The sequence below is a fragment of the Cimex lectularius genome, unplaced genomic scaffold, assembly GCF_000648675.2.
Source record: "Cimex lectularius strain Harlan isolate CLEC.00 unplaced genomic scaffold, Clec_2.1 scaffold39, whole genome shotgun sequence".
Classification (NCBI taxonomy): Eukaryota; Metazoa; Arthropoda; class Insecta; order Hemiptera; family Cimicidae; genus Cimex; species Cimex lectularius.
The window spans coordinates 2,018,466-2,043,666 of record NW_019392653.1 but is presented as its reverse complement, the minus strand read 5'-3'; the positions used below and the strand labels follow the sequence as shown (position 1 = coordinate 2,043,666).

Sequence of the window (25,201 nt, the reverse complement as noted above, 5' to 3'; positions counted from 1 at the left end):
AATTTCAAGAATTAAAACTTCTAATCTAAACCGAAACACCGTCGACTCTCTCCGCACAAATTTATGTAGCTTTAGCGGTGCTTTTTGTTCACTGGTGTCACAAAATTCATGATTCAAGATTCGAATTGTGTTTACAGTTAATTATAACAAATCGAAATATAATGAATGAGTCAATGTAAATAAATTATATCATCGAAAGTGAAAAGTAAGGATTGATATTCGCATAAATGTTGGACAATATTTTTAACCCTTTTTAAAACAAATAAAATGATTTTACAATATTTCACTTTTATCATTGTTTCCACAAACCATAATCCATATCAAATACAGATATGACAGTTGTTGCTTTATAATAAATATTTCATAAGAACTAGATTATGTAATCTAGGTGATGTAGCACAACAAATTTATATTATTTTCATGTCATTGTAAAAATAATTGCATTTAAGGGGAACAGGAAAGTTATTGTTAGGAAAATAATATTCGCTTAGTCATTACATAATTTCAAATGTTGCTTTTAAATCGCATTCGTGTCGTGTCGTTTCTCTTCTTCTTGAACACATACCATGCAACATAATTCACTTGTACTGTGTTATATCCAGTTATTAGAGTTTTTTTAAAAATCAGATAAGCCTGAATTACACGAACACGGTCAACACGATACCATCAAGAATTTCGACATTTATAATCTTTTCTTTGGTAAATAAAACAAAGATTGTGAAATATTGTGAGGTCTGAGAGGTTTTGAACAGGACGGATTTCTTGAACTAATTTATCTTCTGTTGCTAGTTCTCCGATCAGATGTAACGAAATTGATCAAATCATCTTATCATCACATCCGTTTAAAAAAAATTAACTTTCCATAGATAGATAACATGCTTTATTTACATTAAAGAGGAGCATTATATATACAATATTTCATGCATTTTACAGCATGGATGGTCATCCGTTTCCGGGAAGTTGGCTGTTCTTTTTCAGGCGTGCAAAAAATAAAAAATACAAAAAAACTATATAATAATAGTAATAATAGACAACTATAAATAAAAACTAAAATATATATACGAGCTGATTTTAGGTACAACAAATAAAACAATTATAAATCGATGTTGTATTCGTACCTATATTGCCAGGTATGACGTGCATAGTGTGCCAGAACTTTCGACCTCTCAATATCCACGATATTTAACAGATCAAGCAACCGAGACCTGGAAAGCGTTTTATATCCTAGATACAGAATACGGAGCACTGACTGTATGGGACACTGGGCAACAAAATGAAATATATCTTCCCTAATTCTTAGGTTATAATGCCAGGTATGACGTGCATAGTGTGCCAAACCTTTCGACCTCTCAATATCCACGATATTTAACAGATCAAGCAACCGAGACCTGGAAAGCGTTTTATACCCTAGATACAGGATACGGAGCACTGACAGTATGGGACACTGAGCAACAAAACGAAATATATCTTCTCTAATTCTTAGGTTACAGAGCGCACACAAAAAATGTCCGTCGTCTTCTTTCCATGGCACAGAATCGAGGAACACTTGCTCGCATCTAAGTTTAAGTAGACATCGAAGAGTCGGGAGTTTCATAGAACCACTATCATGAACGTTTAAGTTAAAAGTTGGCTTAGAGTGGTCTAGGGCCTTAAAAAGGAGATAACTGTTTGAGGGCTGAGCTCGATGCTCACAACGCTCACAAAAGTTCCACGGTATAATTAGACCAACTCGAGAGGTTTTCTAAACAAAAAGAAAAACTGCAACCATATTGAAAAGCTAATGTATTCCTCCGTTGACGAAACCAAGAACGATTAGATTTAATAACCTCGAAAGCAGTAATTTTGAAGATTCAGGCAACGGTGCCCTTGAGTACCCTTAAAACAAATGAGAAATGCAAGGAAAGCGTAAAAAGGAAAATTAATTTTATAAAACTATATTATACGCACGTTGGTATTAAGTGATTATTGTTATCATACATAAAAATTTAAATAAATTAATGAATAAATTATTCTATAAAAATAATTACCCAAAAAACAATATCTATAGAAAACGAAAAGAAAAATTCTATAATAACCATTATAGACAGTAGAATACAAAAACAACGTATATTGGCTTTTTATTCATTGCTGATTTAAGAGATAAAATACTAAAAGTGTTAAGACAAGAAGATGTTTGTAAAAACGTTTGCTTTTATAACTACTTAAATAATAAAATAAGTACAGTTATTCCAACGATAAAAGATACACTACGTAAAATGTAACAAAACAAACATGTTTATTCATTAAGATGGATGATAAGATTATACATACGTAAGAGTATGCATAGTAATTTTTTTTAAAGGCGATCAACCACTAGGGTCATGTCCGCCTTAATAGATAATATTTATAATAAAAATTCAATTTTATTAGTTAGGCTATTAACTCGTAAAAATAGAAATAGTTTGTAATGTTTTCTTTTTGATTTCTTAATATTTGATCTATTGAATTTGCTATAGTTAAGGTTCTTTTGCTGTTATTATAGCTAGGATTAATAAGTGTTTTATAGTTAGGATTTTTTCACAGTTTGGACATTTGGGTGGTTGGTCTCGTGACATCAAATAACCATGAGTAAGACGGGTATGGCCAATTCTTAGTCTTGTTGACACCGCTTCTTCAAATCTAGATTGTCTAATTGATGATTTCTAAGGACTCACACTACTTTTTATTTCTTTTCGCTTGTTGTTCGAAACATTGTTCCATATTTGTTGCCAGGATAACCAAATTTTTGTTTTAATAGCACGTAATTAACCTTCATGTGGCACCGTTGTTATTAGCTGTCAATAGCTGTAATTGTAAGGATAAAAAATAGATTATTTATCTATTTATCTGATAGGTTTTTAATTATTAAACTATTTTATGCATGATTTGATTGGTGGGGTGGGTGCAAATTTACCTAGAAAGTGTCTTAATCGTCAGGATAAAAAATAGATTATTTGGATCAATCTTTATTAGATGTGATTACAGAGTTTATCTGATAGGTTTTTAGTTGTTTAACAATTTTATGCATGATTTGACTGGTGGGGTGCAAATTTACCTGGAAACTGTCAATAGCTATAATCGTCAAAGGGGCTGATTAATGAACATGGGAAATAACGCTGGACAAAGAGAAGTATTTGCGAAATCCTAGGGTGCGATGCGTCTAAATAATACAAATCCCACTCCCCTCAACTTCTGAAATTAAGAAGTAACAGCTTCTTCTTCGGCCTGCAATGCGTGGGAATACAGTTGCAGCTGGAACAGGTTCTTAATTAAAAATCCGCCCCGGCAGTTGGCCCTTTTGTCTAGTTTCTATCTAGGTCCGGTCTATCCTAGACAGAGGGGCGCACAAAGACCCCCCCCTCTTCTCGCCCATTTGTCAACCGGGCCATTATGAGCATCTCATATTGCACTTTAATACGTGTACACTGCATTCAAGGATCGCCTTTGTGCTCGGCCTTTTCTTCATTCATAACATACTGTTGGTTTTTGCAGTCTTCGAAACGATTCGCACTTGTCATACTTCAATTATTGAAACGCCGCACTCGATTTATGGTTTCATCAAACAATCGTAACTCCTTGCAGGCGGGGAACAGGAAAATTCAATGGGAGCCAGCGATTTCTGAACATCTTCATTCGTGTGACGCATTAATATTCGTTGCACAACGAACTTAGCCCCTTTATGCATTTACTGATCTACTACAAAAATCAACTAATGGTAGGTTTTCTGTACTGTCTAATTCTAACATTCAATAGAACATAACTAGTTCTATAAAGACGAGTTTTCAAGGGCACACTATTGAGCACCAACATCCTGTTTTCGGCTGATTCAACTGAGCTTGTCTTTCCTTCATATCCCTTGGTATTTTGCTTTACCTCACTGTCGAATTACATAAATATAAATTTTATTGCCCTTTAGGAGATTTTACTGTCGACCTAAAGCAGTTACAATAATCATTAAATACCTAATTAACTTTGCAGATATACTGAAATATGAACTCATCACCTCTTAAAACAGAGTAATTACACGATATTAATAGTCATTGTAAGATCCTTATCCACGTAGGTTATTCAGTAGCTAAGGAATCTTGCTACCTTGGCGTTTGAGTCGCCTGTACTGAAGAGTAGTTGATGTGGTTTGCTTGATGATGATGGGTATTAGGAGTGGGGGGTTTTGTTCCAAGCACTGCAGCCTTCTGGTTTATTGTACTTTCCTAGTTCCTTAGTTCAGTGTAATCGAGTCGATACTAAAAAGTACTAGTTCATTGAATGTCGTTGCTACATTTCCTTTCCTTGGGTTTTTTGGGCGGTTGTTTCGCATTCGAACAGGATATGGTGGCTGTTTCTTCTTCCTCCTCAGTGCATAACCTACACATGGGTCATAAATATACATGGTATGTAGATGCTTTCTTAGATGCCAGGGACCGGTACTCTTATGGTCTTATCACTCCTCTGAGTTAAGCCTTATCTACTTGTAGCAGTAAGTTTGCCAGTCTTTGTGAGGGTTGACTTAGTATAAGCTTACTCAAGAGCTTACTCACATTTCCTTTTGTCTTGTTTGGATCCATTCTGAGATGGAGGATTGTGTGTTTGTTTATATGGTCTTGCAGATCCTCCTCTAGTCAGCTTTTTTGTTACAAGAAATTCCCTTGTGTACTGGTATTCAAGATACCATCAGGTTGTTGTGTTTCCTCAGGTTTTGTAGATTTATGGAGATTTTGGATGCATTCACTGTCTAATTTTGATGTGATATTTTATACGCTAATGCTTTATTAGTTTCTTGGCTGTCTTATCTTATAAGGATATTTTTGGCAGAGACCTCTTTTAAGACTTTCTATGGCACAATATTATCAGAACGTATTTCAGTAGCTTCAGTTCAGGGTATTGAATTGAGGAAAAATACAGTTCAATCCTGAAACCAATATGGACACAATACGAACTAGATGGTTTATCAAACCTTCCAATATCCATAGAATTCAAACTCTACAATCACAAATCTTTAGAGCTTTGTCAACGTCTCGTTCTGTATTTCTACCGCACCATTCACAACGACCTAAATGTCACTTACATAAGGGATGTTGTAAGAGGTGGATGAAAATTCTTTACACCTCCAAACCCACTCTAATTCTATCGCTAGAGAGCTTCTCCACTCGATTTAGCTAAAGTTATTTCATTTTTTCCAAGTTTGTTGGTAGAGCCATTGATGTTGATAGGCTTTTTCTAGACCAAAGAGATCATTCATATATTTTCGACATGTTGAAATTATATGTCCTGATGTCAAGTTTTTTCAGTTAAAACACTCCAAAAAAGTATAGTGTGAGTCGTCAATCATTCCAGTTTTGTATCGTTGGCAAAGGGTTAAATCGTTGCCGCCATACCTATCCTAGACGATGATAGGTAAACCTTAGATGTATACAAGGTAGAGTAGAATTTTCATTTTTCATTTCACGCAGTATACCACGCGTTTAAGAGTACCTCGGGCTGTAGGATTCTATAGAGCTTTCCTTTTTTCCCGCAATGAGGTTCCATAAATTTCCTTCCATGGGTGGAATACTTATTTTGTGATTTGTGCTACCATAAATGTTAATACATCCCCATCATATACCTAAACATAACTGCCTCCTTTACTAAGTGATCAGCTTTTTAGAGCTATCCGTGAATATGAGTAGGTATTCTGGAAACGATGAGTTCAGCATTGCATTAACCTTTGCCTGTACCTATAGCGACTGAGGAATTATGTCTTATTTTAGGTTTTCTCATTGTTTCAAAGTACTGAGTATTTTACGATTAGTTAAGGTTTTCAGTTGAGATAAAAAAAGTCAAAGGCACGAGCGGGATTCGAACCCACGATCTTCGGCTAGACACGCCGCTGCTCTACACTTGAGCTATCGTGACCTCGATCCACCCGGACACCAACTTCCCATCTCAACCATATCTTTTGAATTTTCCCTCCTTTTTGCCATTTTTCAAATGTTGCTTAATCTATTTGATTCTCGGCGACAAGTGAAATGGCCACGGAGAGCTTTAGTGAAGGTATACTTCATTTTAAACTTCGTTAAAATAAGATCGTGGGTTCGAATCCCGCTCGTGCCATTGACTTTTTATCTCAACTGAAAACCTTAATTAATCGAAAGATATTAATTCGTCAAGCGGACCACGAAACTAGTGAATTTATTACTCAGTATTATGGTAGCCCATAGGTTTGTTTGGGGTTCGAATTAATTTGCGATACAAGCTCATAGAACAGCGATATTACACGTGGTCGTTTTTGTTGCCCCAGAAGTTGTTCGCCAGTACATTTTTGATGAGTGTTGACATCTTGGACAAAAGGGGGTTGTTTTTCATTAATCTTTCCGCCAGGAACTTTCCCGCAAGTTTGTTCGTTCTTATTTCAGGCGGAGGATCTTTTTATTAGAAAGTATTATTTTATTGTAAGTTGAAATGGAGAGTTCGTGTCCGAGAGGGTAGATTAGCGCGGTAGATTAGCGGCGTATTTAGCCGAAGGTCGTTGGTTCGAATCCCGCTCGTGACACTGCCTTTTTTTATCTCAACCAAGACCTTGCACAAAAGGAATAATTAATTGAAAAAAGTAACTTGGTTAATTGACCACGTAAATGGATTAATATTTTATTAGAAGGTCGGTGTTGACGTCAAAGCCAGAGGACACGAGCGTAGGAATTTTTACTAAATTTTGTTCAAGGGTCGGCCATTTCATGAAAGAAAAAACGACCATAGTACAAAAATTTGTTTGTGGTAGCGACGTTTTTATTTCGGCTCCATAGTTGTAATGATTCTAATGATATTTATTGTTTTTTCGCTGTTAGTTCCTGCATGCTCAATCTGTCATCCAAGGAGGTTTTAGTCGAAGTATAGTTTAATGCATTTTTGCCGAGTCAAGCTTCCTATCTGTACGGGGTTGGGTATAAAATAATATATTTTATATAAGTCTTTACCATGTAAAATTGAGATAATTACTTTTTTCATTTTGAAGGTTTATTAACTATGTTTCACAATCTGCCTTTATCTCCTATTCACGTAAGAATAATTTCAGGAAGTGAAATAAAAAAGATATCTCAAATACGGTTTGTTGTGTATTTTGTTGTATTTTGGACTTTATAAAATATGGTAATCATGTTATAGGAAGTTTATTTATTTTATGGCATTGATGAAAATTGGGCTAACAGTCTTGTTGATTTGCTCAGTATTGTTCGTAGACTGGCAAATGCTCCTCCTCAGGTTTCTTCTTCGGGAAGAAAGGGTTCTTGCTGGGATCCAAGTTCAACCTGATAAACAGTATAAAATTGTAATACCGAATGTTTGTCTTAAAGTTTTACGTTTCAGTGTTGTCTTCTTAATTTTGTCATCAGATAGAAAGTTTTTCAATTTTAATGGTAAAAATTATTTTAAATGTTTATATCTTACTCGTAAAGGCGAGTAGCATCGGCACAGTTGACGTTGTACCACCAATCGCAAGCAAATTCGGCTTGGTTGAACAAAGTTCCATTGGAGCAGAGGAAAGTTGCACCTTGTTCACCTTCCCTCCCATCGTGGCAGACGTGATAAGCCTGAAACCAAGTTCACATGTTTAACGTGAATCAAAGGCTAAAATCATTACAATCGTACCTGGCAGCCTGTTTCGACGTTGGCGTACATTCCAGGGACATACGGTACATGGCCGCAGTGGAAATTAGTTGGAGGGACGCTCTTGAATATAGGGTAGTCATGTCCAGGAACTCCAGGCACTTTGCTCAAATCCTGTTCATCCTTTGACTTAACCGGACTTCTTTTCTACAAGCAAACGCAATGTTGAAACAAATTAAATCAATTATGAGAGACTAGTTAAGATAAAACACAAACAAAACAAAAACCACCGCTATTTGTATTTTTAATGATTAGTAAATGACAGTTTCGACGATAGATTAATCCCTAAGTATTTGAAGTTATGTTCATCATATATTTTCTTACCCTTGACATTCCTACACTCCCGGATTCAGCTTGAGAAAATTTCAAGTTCCATTTTTCACAAGTAGTCTCTAATAGGTTAATTTCGACTTTACAGGTCCTCGATAATATTTGCTATGACGTCATTTACTAATCATTTATGACATGAAGCAACACTTGCTAATTTAAAAGTAAATAGGATTTGGATGGACCTGATACAGATTTTTGGTTAAGTTCAATGAATTTAAGAGCGTTTGTTGTTCAATTCTGTGCTACCTGATCTGGGGTTTTGAACGAGGTGGCAGAAAATGTTCAGAGATGTTTCATTTAAAAAATTCTTAAAAAATGAAAGACAGTTCTTCAAAAGTGAAAGAGTGGACTGCGTAAACTGCTACAAATACGTTGGTAACAATTTCACTAAGTCCTTGAAGATGAAGCATCACTGCAGAGAGAAGGCCAGCGGAGCTAAGTACGCCGTTAAGTCTGTGTCGTAAAATAATCTAATAAATAATCTATAAATAATAAACAATAATCTAATAAATAAAAACAAGATCTCACTAGAGAAAAAGATGGTGATATTCAACAGTACCTGAGGTCTGTAGTATGTTATGGTTCGCAGGTCTGGGGTTACTTATACTTGAAGGAAATAGAAAAGGTCCAGAAATACTTCATCAAGAAACTGCTCTGCCTGCCAACTAGCAGTCCTCTAATACCACTGACCTGATTAAAAAGTGGGAGGCAAGCAAAAGGAAAGACCTGGTAACCCGTGCGAGAAACAGCTTACATCACAACTTGTACGCAAGACTGGATTTTGACTTAGGGCGAAACTACATGGCGTGCTCTAATATGACAGCCTATAGGTTCTGGTCTTGAGGGCGAGGAGTGAAGCTTCAGCTGACCTGCCAACCGTGGAGACAGGACCGCGCCATCATTTGCTCCTTATATAACCTCAACGTTCCAGAGGACACTCTCCACTTCATAGGAGTGTGCCCCGATCTGAGAGAGTTCCGCCAAAGGTACTTTGGGAAACTGAAGCTGGATGTAGAAGAAGTTATTGCAATCCTTGGAAGGGATAACTGGAGGAAGCTTGTGGTGTACCAAACTCATGTCCTGCGGTACCGAAAATACCTGGTTGACCACTTCAATTTTTAAAATCAAAGAAGGTCATTTTCAAGTTACAAAAATAGGGATATAAATTTATAAAGCAACTCGACAGACGTCTAAGGCCATTGTCAATTTACCTTTTCGAAATGTAAATTTAATGTAAATACTTTTGTGTAAATAAAGCTTTCATTCATTCAAAAAAAAAAAAAATCTTTTCCCTTCTGCTGTTTAAAGACTAGGGTTGGCCTTCTATTTCTTTTTTACTTTAAAGTTCTCCTTTTTATTTGTTCTCCTCTATCTGACATCTGGGGTCTCTAGCTAGGGGTAAGAAAGACGAATAGCTATTGGTTTACAAAACGGAGCTCGTTAGTTTATGAATATGGTTGTGCTTTTATGTTTACAAATGAAAATATTAATGATTGTCCAGTTCTATCTGTAATCCCCCCAAGCCGAATTAAGGTTTGACATGATAATCGCGTTCAGAAAGCGTCTTGGCCACTTGTTTTCTCCTTTAGCAAGATGTAAACCATTCATCGATCTTCTTTAATCCTCTAGGAAAGCAGACAATCTTTTCCTCTTTTTTGAGCTGCGATGGATCTTCAAAATATGATGCGATGATATTTTTAAACTATATACCATGGAAATCTAATGCAAACTATTGTGCTCATGGTCAATTTGACCAGAGTTCCATCTTCTGCATCTAGGTGCCCAAGATTTTCTGACTTTCAATTTAACATGACATGAAGGCTTGTGTTACAAGATAATACCTATTTTCAGTTATTTCAAGGATCTACTAGAGAGTCGTTTTGAATGGTAAGATTGGTTACATAGAAATGATAATTGAAAGGACTGGATGGGTTGGAGGTTGAAACGTTGGTTGTGCCCTAAAGTTCCATATATGCCCAAAATGTACCTTAGAATGGTGATAGAAATTTGTTTTTCAGTCAGTTTTTCCAGCAGTCAGTCATTTAACAAGTCTGAAGAGTCTGTTGAGTTCTTGTCTTTTAAGTCATTTGTCTTTGAATATCGATGTATCTATATTAGCTGGTGGGAGACGGATAGTACTGTAGTAGATGATCGCAGTGATAAAAAATTCCTTCGTAGCGTTATAGTACCATGCTCATATTTTTATATGTTGTCATTTTCTACGGCTTGAACCACTACACAAGGGATGTAACATGGGTTTCTGGTTGAAATAACTTTGAATATTCTTAAATTTTAATGATGCAGCGTTAAGACTCCAGGAAACAAAGTTCCGGCAACTCCTATCATTCGTTTCAAAATAACAAAAAAAAAGTTTTCCATTTTGAAACTGACAAAACGAATAAACTTATGATTTTTCCTTCTCGAAGGTGGGATAATAGATCATCTCAAAAAAACAACAAACTGTTTTTCTTTCAATCCACAACGTTTCGGATTTATTTTAATCCTTCCTCAGGTGAGTTAACGCCTATACACAGAACAAATATTTCTTACATTTTTAGACCAACATGGTTATCATTGTTTCTTCACTACTTACAGTGGTTAAAACAGTGGTCGTCAGTCATTAATATTTTGTAACAGTTTATTTTAAAAAAGAGCCAGTGTGGTACATATATTTAAGTCTTTTAGACTCCGAACAAATGTTTTAATGTTTTGTACCTGACTAAACTTTTATCACAACCATCCTTAACCATCCCTAAATGTTGAAATAACAGTACTTTATGAGAGAAAACGATGGCGGTAAGTTTCGGAAAGATTAATAATATCTGCGGTGTATAGTTTGCAAAGGATGGGTCCTTCGACACTTCCTTGGCGTACCTTTGCACCTATGAAATATCCGGCTGATGTACGGGACCCACTGGAGATATTAAAGCACCAGAAGGTTAATTATGATTTTAGGATCAGGTAATAGTTAAAAGGGAAGGTTCTCTTATGTTTCCAGAACATCGTCCATCGAAGGCTTGCTTCACATCTAGCACACTGGAGCAGCACTCATATCGCTTAAGGTTAGTATCGCAAATGTCTATAACGCCAGTACACTGATGAATAGTGGAATGGAAATGGGAGAGAATGTGCTTAAGCCTAAGTTTTTCTTGTATTTTGCCCATTATAGAAAATAGACTAAAGAGACAGTAGGAGTATGGAAGATTATGTTATGAGGTTCTTTAGGCCTTGATCCGCATGACGGAAAATTTCTATTGGGATGGGACAGAATTGTAACTGTAGACAAGAAAAACTAAAGCTTTTTAGGTACCTAGGTGTTCAACGATTTTTGTGGTCATTAGGATAAAACCAGGAGCTTTCTTTAGGGAGATGGCAAGGGATACTTCGTTGGATGTTAATGATTTTGTTGAAGAGGAGGAGGTTAGTTTTTAAATCTTTAAATTGTTTTTAAGAAGGAATGAAAGATCAATTTTCATGCGATGAGCGACCTTGTTGTTGTTTTTTCATAACACGAATATCTTCAATTATAGAATACCTTAGCTGTGTTCAATTTCTTGGAGAGGATTGGCAGCTTCCAATGAGAGATAAGTTATTAATGTTATAATGTTAAATGTCCAAATATTTTATCATTATTTGATATCCAATTTTTATGTTCAAATTGATGCTTGATGCCAAACTTAAGTTTTTCTAGTATTTTGCCCATTATAGAAAATAGACTAATGGGACAGTAGAAGTCTGAAAGGTTATGTTATGAGGTTCTTTAGGCCTTGGTCCGCATGAGGGAAAATTCCTATTGGGATGGGAAGTACATGGTACTAGAAGAGAATTGTAACTATAGGCAAGAAAAACTAAAACTTTTTAGGTACATAGGTGTCCAAGGAATTTTGTGGTCATTAGGGTAAAATCAGGAGCTTTCTTTAGGGAGATAGCAAGGGATACTTCGTTGGATGTTAATGATTTTGTTAAAGAGGAGGGAGGTTTGTTTTAAAATCTTTAAATCGTTTTTAAGCAGGATGGCAAGATCAATTTTCATGCGATGAGATTACTACCTTGGTTATCCCTTGCTGTTGTTTCTTCATAACAGGAATATCTTCTAATATATATTTATATATATATATATACCAAGGTTTGTTCAATTTCTTGGCAGTTTCAAATGAGAGATAATTTATTAATGTTATAATGTTAAATGTCCAAATATTCTATCATTATTTGATATACAATAGTGTTTTTATGTTCAAATTGATGCGAAAACGATAAAGATTTTAGTGTTGAAAGGTTATTTAATAATATTTCAAACGAAACGTGAAACGTTTTTATGATATGGTAATTTTTAAACGTGTTTGTGGTCTGTCTAGTTTCGATTTTGTTTAAACTGCTCTAACTACAAAATAAAAACAACATGTATGAAATTAAAAACAAATGTGCATAAAGATCAAATAGAACATAAATTGGCAACAAGAAACTTTTGTTCAACATATTTTTTATAGTAACTTATGAATAATAAGTTTTAAAAAACCATGTGGTAATTATGCTTTTGGTCCGTAATGGCTTGTTGTGCAATATTATTTGCCCTAGTTCGGACCGGGTCGGCCGCTATAACGCTGACATAACCCGGTGTCCAACTTTCTTAGTAGATCGGCAAAACCACGGCCCGTTTTTAAGTATTTTCTACCCGTTTCGAGAAACCGCATATAAATAAAAATACTCGTTAAAAAACAAGAAACCTTAGATGCAACCTTGGATACAAAAACCGTGACTACATGTGAAGAGCTGTTTTATTCTTTTCGGAATAAAGTTCAAGGTGGACACCTTTTGCGAAAGGCCACTTGCCAAGAGATCATCCTCTTGTTTTGCTATAAGGACACTTCAAACTTAATAAAAAATATTAAAAAAAGTACGAACCAACAGAAAACTGGAATTACTTTACATAATAATTTTCTAATATTAAATAATTACAATTAGCCTATATATAAATATTGAATAAATAGGCATATAAATCTCAATCCAGGGCAGAAATCAGGTCAAAAGCAATAACAGCAATTCAAATTTGACGGCCAATGATCCGATATAAACTGGTTCGATTATGAAAATATTGATTACGAAATGATTTGCAAAACATAATATTGAACCATTTGTACTAAGTGATTAATTTTTTTACGTTTTAGATGAAATATAAAGTACATGAATAATTATAAATATAATCATATTTTTTAATTAATATAAATAATTAATAAAATAATAAAATGATTTGCCATAAAAAACCTTCACATAAAACCTTATTGTATTTAAATATCACAAGTTTATGTAAACATTTACTTAAATTTGGTCGGATTTTTTGAAATTACAAGACCAATTCAAACCAGCATTAGAAAAACATGCATCCTCTCTGCACAAAATAAAATTTGTTGAATCTGTAATTTGAAAATTAATTAAATCAGATAAAAACATATTGGTTTAAGATGCATGTAGATGTTCTTCCGAGTTATATTTTTATGATAGACCTTACCAGAACAAATCATAATAAAGTGTAGGTATAAAGTATACATTGCTCAGTACGGTCAAAATTTAAATCAGTAAGAGTAAATTTGATTGTATAAAATTATTCATATTATTATCAAAAAAGGTTTTATGGACTTGTAAAGACAATTTTTTTTAGATATAGTACACGGTGGTGGTGAAATAATGGGGGTGAAACAAGTTTTCTACGCATATTTTCTGTTTCCATTAATAATAATTTGTAATTCCTCACATATATTTTTCTCATGTATGTCCCACCTACAAACCACTTTATTGTCAGATTTAATATGAAAACAATTTTTTTTTAAATAGTTCAAACATTTTTGGTATGGTGTTCATAGTCAGAACTGGAGAATTAGAGAATAGTGAGGAATAAAATTGGCCTTTTTGTATACATACCACGATAGTTGCGTAGGAAAAGGCTCCGAGGAGGAGGACAAGTGCGACTTTTTGAGACCACATCTCGTCTGGGGTTCTGCGACTGAATGGCTCACTGTTTCTTCAGCTGGGCATGCAACACCCCACTCGAAGAACTTTCTCCTCTGCATAACTCCGGTCTATCTGTCTCCGCTCTTAAATAATAAAAGCCAATTAGACACGGTGCGTGAGAAGAGGAAACAAAAAGAATGTTTGCGGTCAACTGGTCGGTTTATTAAAATGTGACATTCCAAAAGAAGAAATTCTTGCGAGTTTAAAGTGATTTTAAAGGGGTTGAAGAGTGGGAAGATGAAATATCCTCTCAACGACAAAGATAATTTTTATGATGTAATGTATGTATTTTTGTTTTGTTCTAATTGTCTAAGACAGATGCACTTGTAGGATTTGATGCTGCATCTTCAAGGGTTTCGCCTGTGCGTTTCCCCGCGTCTATGTTCTTCTGTTAAGTTCTAATTTTTGGCGATCTTCATAAATCATTGTAAAACCATAACATAATGATATTTAAATTTGATTACCTGTAATCTTGGTCTGTCTACCTTACTGGTTTGTTCTGTCAGGCGCGTTCAGTTCTTTGGATTTTTGAGACACACTGAAGATGACGACATAAAACCCAATCAAACTGCGGTTCGTCACCCCGCAGAGCAATAAATCTCACAGTAATGATACTGTACCATAAAGGAGGAAGAACAACTAATCTGGTGGTACATAAACATGTAATCTTTCTCTAATTTCTAAGTAGATTTGGTTGTTTCAGATCGTACTGGTCTCTTATGATTTAATATAAGATGACTGCGTGCACTTTACCATCTTCATTGGTTTGTTTCCTCACATGTTATACTGGTTGATAATGGTATGTGAATGGGTCTGATCGCTAAGCACCAAGAATATGACCAGGATGATCAAACTACAGTCGAAATCGCCAACCACAGTTTTTCACAATTTACTATTATACGCTGAAATCATCAACGTTGTAAATTAAAAAAAGTAGATATTTACATGCTTTTTTGTTATATAATACGTGATACATCTGCAGGGGATAGTTACACTTCCCATTTTTGCTATGGTCTACTTGTAGCCAAAAAATCATAAAAACTGCATATGAACACTGATGACTGAACCTGACTGTGAACACTGATCCTTGCTAAACTGTCCTAAAACCATAAAGGTGATATTCTTGCATCAGAGTAGAAAAATAATTAATCCGGTTGCCTCTCTTAATGAGTAATATGGTTTACAATTTTTTTTCAAACGAGGGTTCGCAACAGCAGAGGTTATATCAACCCTCGGGGTGCCGGTGTTTTTGAAAAAAATCTCATTTCTAAGTATGTCGGATTCGAATGCAGGGCCGCTGGATTCGAACCCAGGACCTTTACCTTACAGTGATGAGCGCCGTGTCAATGCCTAAACCGTTGCAGCCACGATCGTTGTGTATTTATATTGAGTTATTATCTCTATTCTGGATTTGTTATTCAGTGGCACTTTGTTTTAGCTTCATATTTTCAAGGGTATTATGTACCCGTGTGTATGTTCAAATCATTCTTGTCTGAACATCCTCAGTCAGTGAGAACTGAGACGCAATTTTAGGCTTTGATGAAATATCTTCGATATGCCGAGAGATGTCCAGCGTAAGCTCTGGTCAAGGATAGCTTTAGAAATGGAACTTCCTATATTTTTGTTTATTTCTTTCATTCCATTTGTATGTAAACTAAGAATTTTCGAGGAGCAACAAATCTTCTACATCCATTTGGGCTGGGTCGTAAACTGACGAAAATCGGCTACAGTGGAAGACGGCGTTCGGCTATATTGCCGGTCGCCGATTGGTCAAATACTTCGGCTGTTGAACGGCTGTCGTAGTTCGGTAGGCCTAGGGGTTGGCACGGCACTCATCATTAAAGCCTAGTACGCACTGGGATTCTTTGAATCGATTCATGTTGCGGGACAGATTTCGGGGCTGCGTAGATTCATTGTTCAGATGCAGGCCCCGACTCGGCGACAAAGAACCGTGTCCAGACCAAGATTCAGTTCACATTCATCAGTGCCTGCGAAAATGACGGAGGAACTAGCTCTCTCGAGAATTTCCCTTGTTATTTCTTACATTGCACGTAGTGCATCCAATCGGAAGTACATTAAAAAACGCCCAAAAAGATGGTGGGTTCTATAAATATTTCACGGCGGGAATCAGCACAAGAAAAATCTTTTGGTCATTAAATGATGGCGCAGGGTACTGAATTTTTTTTTTAGGATGTCCTCGACCGATTTCGAAACCATTTTAATGAAAGTTGGCTGTCAAATTTCCAAGAAAGATACCAACTTACAGGATCTATCTCTCCGGCCAACATATTAGCTGCCACATGCCGTGAATTTTCATACCACAAACACCGATGGGATGTCTTCAATAAACTGTAAAGTTAACTCGGTACTCCACAAATACCTTTATACAAGACACTATCAAAATCTTCAAGAAAACACTCACTAGAACGTCAACTAAACAAATGAAGCAAGAGCGCTTGTTCCGATTCACGTCCGCACTGGCATACGTTGCGCAACATTGAGTCAAAGAATCCCACATCGGATGGGATTCAAAACAGTCCGAAAATGCTTGCACACACATCAGATTCATTGCAACAATGGGTCGGGGCAGCCCGGACTCTCCGGAGATTCAAAGGGTCGATTCAAAGAATCAGAGTGCGAACTTACCTTAAGAACAGTTCTGGGTTCGATTTTAGCATTCCTACCCGACATAATTACAAAGGCTTTTAAAAAAAACACCGGCACGACGGTTCATATGACCTCTGCTGTGCGAACACTCAATTCTCTAATTATTATATGAGCTTGGTTATCTCAGTTCTTAATTATCGTGTATCTGTCCTGTTTGGCTGGTTTCGTTTGTCAGATGCGTGTGTGCATTTCGCCATCTTCACTTATCGATCTGAGCAATTCTTCATTTGTCCTTCTGATAGGTAATGGTTTGTGAAATACCTCCTACAAAAAATAGATACAAGAATATGACCAATATTATCGGAAATGTTTTTACGGTACGGGCAGAATGACCATATAACAATTTCCTATTGTACGCTGAGAACTTCAACGTTATATATTAAAACAGTCTATCACCATAATATTTTATTGTTGTATTATTTGATATCTAATGAAACCTAGCCAATGGACAATTCAATTTTGATATCTACATTTTCCATTGGTTACACCGTTTCGTGCCGATGACAGGGATGCCCTAGGCGTTTCCCCAAACCACCAAATGGTAATAGCAACTCAGCATTATTATCGGATTGATGTTTTCCACATCTGATATGAAAATTTATTTAATAAAGATATTTTCGTGTGATTTTGTATAAAAATCATCTTGGAATTATCAGCATATTGTGAAAAACTGCATTAAATTGTATATATACAGTTATTATTACATTTCAGGAAAAATAATAAATATAAAAAAATATATCTTGCATAAAAATACCTTTATGAAGGATATCACTGACAATTTATTTATTTTTTTACTTTTTTTTAAAGACGTACTAAAAGTTAAGTAATTAACATGTCCACTCATGTGATTGTTAAACTTAGCACCAGATGGTTCCGATTAGGTTTAGTTTTGTTTGTAGATTTTTTGTAAACTAGATTAGTACTTTGATTTGACACAAGATAGCACAATTATGGAAAGAGCTTCTAGGTAAAGACTTTTGTAATACTTTTTGTTATGGAATTGTGAAAATTACATTTTCTAATAAAATGACCGTTCAGCCCCTACAGCCATAACAGCATACCGGAATCGTTAGAAGAAAAATATCACACTAATTACATATATGACCAGGCCCCAAGGTATGATGAATGATAAAACAAAAAAGGTGATATAATATTCCCTTTTATTTTTTTTTTCAGAGTTGAGTGCGATGATCAGTTTCACAGGTTGGTTGAACTGTGTCATTTGATGTGATGTTAAAATTTAAAAATAATTTTTTTCAGACCGTTCACCTACTTTGATCACGTCAACAGGACACCGTATGAAGACCTGGAGGCAAAGTACGAAACGTCCTTTGTTACAGAACAATACTCGCGTTATTTATTTATTTTGTTAACAGGTCTTCAGGCTCATCGATCACCTTTCTCTCTAATTCAATACCGTCACAAGAGTGGGTAGATTTTTTTTATTAAATTGAATGAATTCGAATAATTTGATTTTTTTTCAGGTTTTTCTTTCCCTATCAATGTGACAAAACTGGCCAACCAAAACGCATGTATGTATCGATTGTTGTTTTATATTAGTTATGAAATTTGTTCAATTTAAATTGAAAATTTGTGTTTTTATTTGTTAGGGATGTGTCTAAAGGCTTTTACAGGAGAGAGCACAAAACGGACAAAAGGTAAAAAAAAAAAAAAATGACCGCATTAGGCGTCAGTGGGATCCAACATCAGTTGGGTGCCTTGGATGAATGGTCAAACCACTTTGGGGATGGTTAGGGATTTTTTTTTTTGGTGGGGGGGGGTTTACGCTGGCATATTACCCATGAAGTTTTCTATTTTAATTTTACTGTCGAGCAGAATCGTGGGCACGGTCCCCCGGCGAAAAATCCCGCCCCCGCCCACATCCCGCCAGGGCTGGAGAGGAGGAAGGAGCCCGTTTGGTTTTTCGCTTTCGTCTATTTGTTCAGTGTTCTCCTTGGAGGACGTGGATAAAAACCAATAACATTGAGATAATTTTGGAAAAGTCCACGTCCTCGAGGAAACTGGGGCTAACTCGCCCTGTCTCCCCCATGTCCACCCCAACGGGATCGGCCGAGAGGACCAGGCCCCCGCCGCGCGCCCGCACCCATTCACTCAGCTGAATCATCTACTAAATTTTAATGGTTGAAGATAATCAAAAAGTAACATTTATCGACTTTAGAAATCTATAGATTATGTTGAATTCTGCTGGATTGTTGCTTATTAGAACAGATTAGTTTATTGGTTTGGGAACGTTTGGGACTTTGCTCAGATTTTTTAGCAGTTTATCTCTTTCATTTTCGTATTCTGGGCATTCGAAAATTATGTGGGAAGGATTTGAAGGGCAATCGCAAGTGGGACAGTTCGGAGTCAAACCACTTTAGAACACATTTTTCAATTTTTTATCAATTAAAATTCTATGAGCTGGGATTCGAACCGCTAGGGTGGATAGAATACGTCTTTCTACTCGGCCCCCGAGCCCCTTAAAGACAGTACAAAAAAATCCCAAAGATAATTCATTCAAAAATATAAATTGTACCTTTGTAATTAATATGTTATCGTTTCAGAATATTATGGGAGAAATATAGAAGACAGTAAGTCTAGATATTTTTTATCCTATTTGTTTAATTGATCCTTACTAAATTTCTTTTCATTTCTAGACGCTTATGGAAGAAACTTAATGATAGGTAATTAATTTTCTTATTATTTTTATTTACTTATTCTCTGTCGTTGAAACAATTTCTACATAATTAAATTTTGCAGAGTACGCTACAACAGAGCTCTACTCCCAGAGATAATCGGGTATAAATTCACAAGGCCATCTTAATTTTTTGATCATTTTAATTGTATGAGTTTATTAATTTATGAACTATTAATAAAATTTATGTTTCAGAAAAATAAAGAGTTCAGAATCGCTTACCTACACGTATGTTTACTTTTCTTCATATTTGTTAATTCGTGACTGCTTTCAATTTGCAACAATTTTGTTTTCAGTGAGGCAGACCTAAACAGAATAAGAATACCAAGGTATACATGTCAAATATAATTCCCGTATCAATTTTTAAACGTGAATTTTTACAGATATGAAGGTCCCGAGAGGCAACTCCATCTTCAAAGTCTTCCGTAAGTCTTTTATCACGGTTTTATACTTTTCTCACTTAACTGATCCATTACAACAGGGACATATACAAGCATGTGAGAGGGATTAAGCCGTCTAAGAAGTTCAAAAGACAGCCCTTGAAGACCGGTCTGTGGCCGTCCGTCCGTCATTTTGAGGACTCCGAAGGTTCGATCTGGAGCTTCCAAGCCGAAGACGATGTCAAATCGCATCCAATTAAAAATGCAACTTCAAAAGAGATTCCAATGTAAACTGCTTTTCTCAACTTCAATCCAATTCATTTTAATATTTCGTTACTTTTTAGGAAGCGTGACACAAAATTGTCTATCGGCCAACCCAGGTCGTCCATATATTTATCGGTGGACGGGTTTAACGAATCGAAAGATGGGAAAGATGGCAAATTGGAAAGTATCGCGTCGTCGAAACCCGAAAGTACGACTAAACCGGAAGAAGTTCCCACCGAACAGAAGTGGGACGTCTGTTCTAACAGAGAAACCCCGTCCAACTCTTCGTCAGATTCCGATTTGGATATTTCGAGTATGACGGGGGAACCGAGTACAGTCGATGATAGTTCGGTGACGTCGGAATCGATAGAATTGCCTCTTTTAGTTACCAATCGACATATCTATTCGTCCAGCAGTATCGAACAGCTCAACAAACACAAAAACACCGAGACTAGCAAAGAACACTTGGAAATGTGTTTGAAGGAGTATCTGGTCAATTTTACAGAAAAGGAGGTAGAGGAAGTTTACCGGAAAATCATGAGCGATGCACATTCTTCAAAATCGGTTCATTTGCAAGAAGAAAACTTGCCGAGCGGTGCTGAGCGTAAGGAACCAGTTTGTCCAAAACTCGCCCAATCCGTAGCAGATGACAAAGGTTACAAGAAAAAGGTAAGCTGCACCCATTTTTCTCAGCTTCCTGATGAAAGTACTGTTGAATCTATTTCGTCCCAAGAAGAGCGGACTGTTCAGTTTCCTCATCCACTAACTATCAATGATTTGAATAACATGATATTGGTAGACACGGAGAAGATTCCAGACTTCGAAAGCCACTTACCTCCGGATAAAATTAATTTACCCTCTCTCAAAAGAAAGTTATTCTCTCATAAAAGGAAGCACGCCTTTTCGCTTAAAAATTCAAAGAATATGAAATACAGTTTGAAGATAACCCATAAACTGGTACCGGAGCCGTTTTCAGGTAGAGTTTTCTCGCATAAAAAGCCGCTGTTTACTTTAGATCTTGAAGACGTGATAGTACAATCGGCGTATCGGCCCATCAATCAGTACGCAGGGGAAATCGTCACAAGGCTTCAACTTCCTATAGAACAAATGAGATTGTTGGATGATCAGTCTAGCGTGACGTCGATAAGCGAAGACGAGCAGGGAGAAGAGAATTACGTTCTCAAGTTGCGGAAAGAAGTTCAGCGTCGTGAAATGCAAAGGGCCGAGATGCGGCTGAGCCCGCAGTATACAACAAAGTACCTAGGTCCGAAAATGGGTACCACCTTATTGAAGCGCCAGCAACTGAACCGTATCACAAAAGAATACACCCACCAAGTGCTGGACAGATCGGATCGGAAGGTTTACTCCAGAGACCTCACGGTCGCAATGCGAGACGGTAGACTGAAATTCAAAATGGGCATCGCAGGCACCAGCGAATATTTAGACGAAGCCGACGACACAATCGAATTTTTCACCATGCCTCCGATATTCCATACCACCTTCGAATTGGACGCTAATGCCCAGTGGATTGAACCAAATGCGGAAAGGAGAAGCAGCGAAGAAAGTGCTGATATAAACCTGTTTCGTTCGGTATTGACAGAACAGTACGAGGCTGAAGCAAAGAGTGCAGAAGAAGCAAAACAGGATTCCAAAGGGGTCAATTTCAAGTCAACTAAGCGCAAATCAATATCAAAATCGCCGTCATCGTATCCAAACGAAAATGACTCCTTACACGGCCAAATGTCGGTAACTAAAAACGTTAGTGACGATTTTATACAAAATGTCGGTATTTCTAAAGGTTTAAAACAAAGAGCGCCAATGCCGATGCATTGTTGGATAAAAGCCAAAAAGGATATCAGAAAACTGCTAAAATTTAAAATTGAAAGGCCGCAACAAACAGAGGATGATGAAGAGTCGTATGTCTTTAAAAAGAAGCGTTTCAGCCACAAAACGTCTGTGATGAATCTACGACAGTTCATCAGAGAGCAGGAGTTCAATTATCCTTTAGATATTGCTTTAGAAACGGAAAAGCTCTACGAAAATATGAAAATCGACTCATTTTACGATTCCGATAATAATTTGCAATTCTACTACCCTTACGACAGCCATCTTTCTTACAAGCCGGGAGTTGTAAACATAGATTACATGGCACTTTTATTTGAGGAGAGGCAGAGAAGTATCGCTTCTTCCTCAGAAGCAGAAGAAGACGAAGGGCCGTCGGACAACGATTCTCAGTGGAACGTGAGAAAGGTTTATCACCAAGAAGCACCGATTTTATCAGATCGCGACTCAGAATCGTTCGACGAAGACGTGATACTAATCTGCGACTGCCCAGATGCGACAAAAATCGGAGTAGAATCTGTAGGGTCGGATTCGGACAAATCAGTCTCTCTCATGTTCAAAATGTTTATGAGGGATAATCCCGGGCAAGGATTCGAGGACGCGTACACCACGTGCAGGGCGAATATCTTTAAAACTATAGAAGGTACGACAAAAGGTGGCGATACCGAACAGATCGTTTTTATGGCCGACAAAAAGGATTCCGACGAGAAACTATACACAGGTGATAAAGACAACGACAACGATAGCGACGAATCGAACGTCAGTGTAGAACTTAAAAAGAACATGCGCCTAAAATACATAGAGAAACTCAGAGGCGCCAGTGTTGGGGAAATAGCCAAGAAACAGGTTGCAGCCGATGAAAAGTCCAAAATGGGCGTGATGAAACAAATAACAAAGTCGGCTATTAAAAAAATCGGCATCGCTGATGACAGCGGTACGATAGTTAGTTCAACCGATTCGACTATCGGTATGTCTCAGGCCCATTTGTCGGGCAATTATTCGATAAGTATCGATCCTCTTGACAACGCCGCTACGCAGGAAGTTGAAGTAGAAAAGCCTTTCATTCACGAGGAGTTTGTCAAAGCGAAATCCTCTTCGTCCTCAATGTCAACCGGAGAGTATCGAATCGAAAACGGATTACCCGTGAAGCAAGTTATAAAAAAGCGTCTCAACAGGGGCTACAATACCCTGTTAAGAGTTTTAGTAAAGACTGAAATGACACATTTGAACAGGATGCGTTTCAAGAGCACTTTTAACAAACCTTACAAATGTTTAAATATATGGAGCCGAACAAACAGAGCAATTAAAACGTTCCAGAAGAAATCTGAGAAGCCCTTGGATAAGAATGCTGTACTTCCTTTAAGTGAGTTTCCACCTTTAGTATCCAACAGTCAGATAGCTGAGACAGAAATTGCAAAGAAATTTAATGAAAATATCGGTAGTTTTGAAGTTCAAGTGAACAATATTATAAACAAAAACACCTTTGGGAACATACAATCCTTACCCGAGTCCGCGTTAGTGCCAAAGGTTCCTACCAAAGAGCCCAAAATTGTCAATCTTAGATGGCATTATTTTCCTGCGATGCAAGCCAAGAGATTTGAAGGGTATGAAAAAGGGCCGATCGCAGATAAACTCAGGGAATCTTTTGATCAAGACTTACTGTACAGCCTGGTTAAAGTATTAGAAGTGCCAGGGCAGGAAACAAACGATCAGCCCAGACCAGCCGGACGCGAAGACCGATTATCAGTGGTATCTTCCTCAGAAATAATCGTACAGGAAGTGGTGGCCAAACCTGGAAGAAAAAAAACGGAGATACAGCACGGCGGTGGAATAAGTTTGGTCGATGATCCAAAGATCGTCGAAACTTATCTGAAAGAGATGCAGAGGATGGATAAGTTAGACAAACGATCTAAGACGGGTGAAGTTAAAGCCAAAGGGAAACGACCTTTTACCCACATCAAGAATTTTGCACGGCATTCTTTGTTTATGCAAGCGACAGAACATGCGGACAACGAAAAGCTATTCAAATGGAACGACTGTATAAAATGTTGGATCGCGAAATTTTCTGACATTAGAAATCTTATAGTGCCCTATTTACGGATGGAGAGAAGAAACATAAACCAAATGGTAATCAAATGCTCCCATGAAAACGACAATTCGCAATTCAATTCGACTATTGATATGGAGGCCAAAAAGAAATCTGCACAGTACAACATGGACTGGATTTTCTCAAAAAAAATGGTAATTCAATTTGTAATTTGTAGACTAGCATAAATATCCTTTTCAAATCCAATTGGTCATTTTTATAAAATTGTAATTAAAAAACCTGCTTGATATAAATTGATCAAATCCTTAAAAATTACTTTATTTCAACAAATCATCCCACATTTAAGCAATTTTTTAAAGAAATCCTCATGAGGAAAATATATCTCAATTCTTAAAAAGCCCAAAAATCGCATTTATTAATTTTTCCGATAAATCATTTGCTCATGCATCTCGATCCGCAGAGATTCCCGACGCTGTCCTCTCTCTACAAAATACAAGACAAGCAGCTGTTCTGTGTTAAGAACCCCTACCACGAACCGTACCTGTATAAAATCAAAGAGATGCATCTCGGTATGAAGATCGGGAGGTACCTGAAGAAGGAGCACGGCATACAGGCCCAAGACATCATACCGCCGGAAATGATTCTCTCTTACAAACACGAAAAGTCCATTTTCATGTATCCCGGCATCCATTTCCTTCCTCTGGAAATCTTCGACAACCAGTCGTACGACATTAGGTAATTCTTTGCCATACTCAAATTCCGAACAATATTTTCAATATTATCTTGAAATTCAATAACTGTTAACGATAATTCTTGAAAATTTGAAAATCAAAAATAACTAATAACTAACAACTAGCAACTGTTCAACGTTTTAAACTGTCTGTTCGTTATTCTTTTGTTTTCTCTCTGGAGAGTCATTGATGTCGATGTAAATGCAGCCTCTTAAATCATAATCTAATTATTCCGTTTAATTTTTGTTTAAATTATTTTCTCCTTCCATTTCTCCCCCTCAAAATCATGAATAACAATTCATTTATCATATATACAGTCTCTCAAACAAAATAGGCCAAAGAAACGAGGAACTTTTTAACTTGACTATTTTACTTAATGCTCTAAGCAATATTCTTAAAAAACTAATTTCTCAGCTCTTATATCATCTACGTATTAGTTTTAACTATAAAAAAATTAAGTTCTACGAAGAAAATTTTACACGGGAAAGGTCCCGGGTTCGAATGTAGCAGCCCTACTGTAGCCTAACTACTAATCCAAAATACTTCCAAAAGAGCTCTCTTAAGCTTAGTCCACACTAGGGTC

General features: G+C 36.6%; 2 protein-coding genes across 5 annotated transcripts; one reads left to right on the top strand and one right to left on the bottom strand.

Moving 5' to 3' along the window:
- Positions 1-7,088: 7,088 nt before the first annotated feature.
- Positions 7,089-20,276, bottom strand: LOC106661098. 4 transcript variants are annotated; one of them, XM_014384268.1, is made up of 6 exons: positions 19,736-20,276; positions 19,577-19,660; positions 13,903-14,075; positions 7,639-7,803; positions 7,438-7,580; positions 7,089-7,298 (listed from the first exon to the last, which is right to left on the bottom strand). In XM_014384268.1, exons 3-6 carry the CDS (start codon positions 13,963-13,965, stop codon positions 7,214-7,216), a joined length of 456 nt encoding a protein of 151 aa, XP_014239754.1. In that variant the 5' UTR covers positions 13,966-14,075; positions 19,577-19,660; positions 19,736-20,276; the 3' UTR covers positions 7,089-7,213. The 4 variants fall into 4 exon arrangements, with proteins under 4 accessions (XP_014239754.1, XP_014239759.1, XP_024080318.1 ...); XM_014384273.1 differs by having other exon boundaries at positions 19,581-19,660; XM_024224550.1 differs by lacking the exon at positions 19,736-20,276 and having other exon boundaries at positions 19,577-19,680.
- LOC112128467 lies at positions 17,425-24,799 on the top strand. Its single transcript, XM_024230696.1, has 16 exons — positions 17,425-17,626; positions 17,698-17,775; positions 17,836-17,862; positions 17,920-17,976; positions 18,036-18,086; positions 18,144-18,191; positions 18,270-18,317; positions 19,224-19,250; positions 19,317-19,343; positions 19,420-19,458; positions 19,550-19,582; positions 19,651-19,683; positions 19,738-19,779; positions 19,836-20,021; positions 20,079-24,081; positions 24,348-24,799. Exons 1-16 carry the CDS (start codon positions 17,610-17,612, stop codon positions 24,624-24,626), a joined length of 4,995 nt encoding a protein of 1,664 aa, XP_024086464.1. The 5' UTR covers positions 17,425-17,609; the 3' UTR covers positions 24,627-24,799.
- The last annotated feature ends 402 nt before the right edge of the window (positions 24,800-25,201 follow it).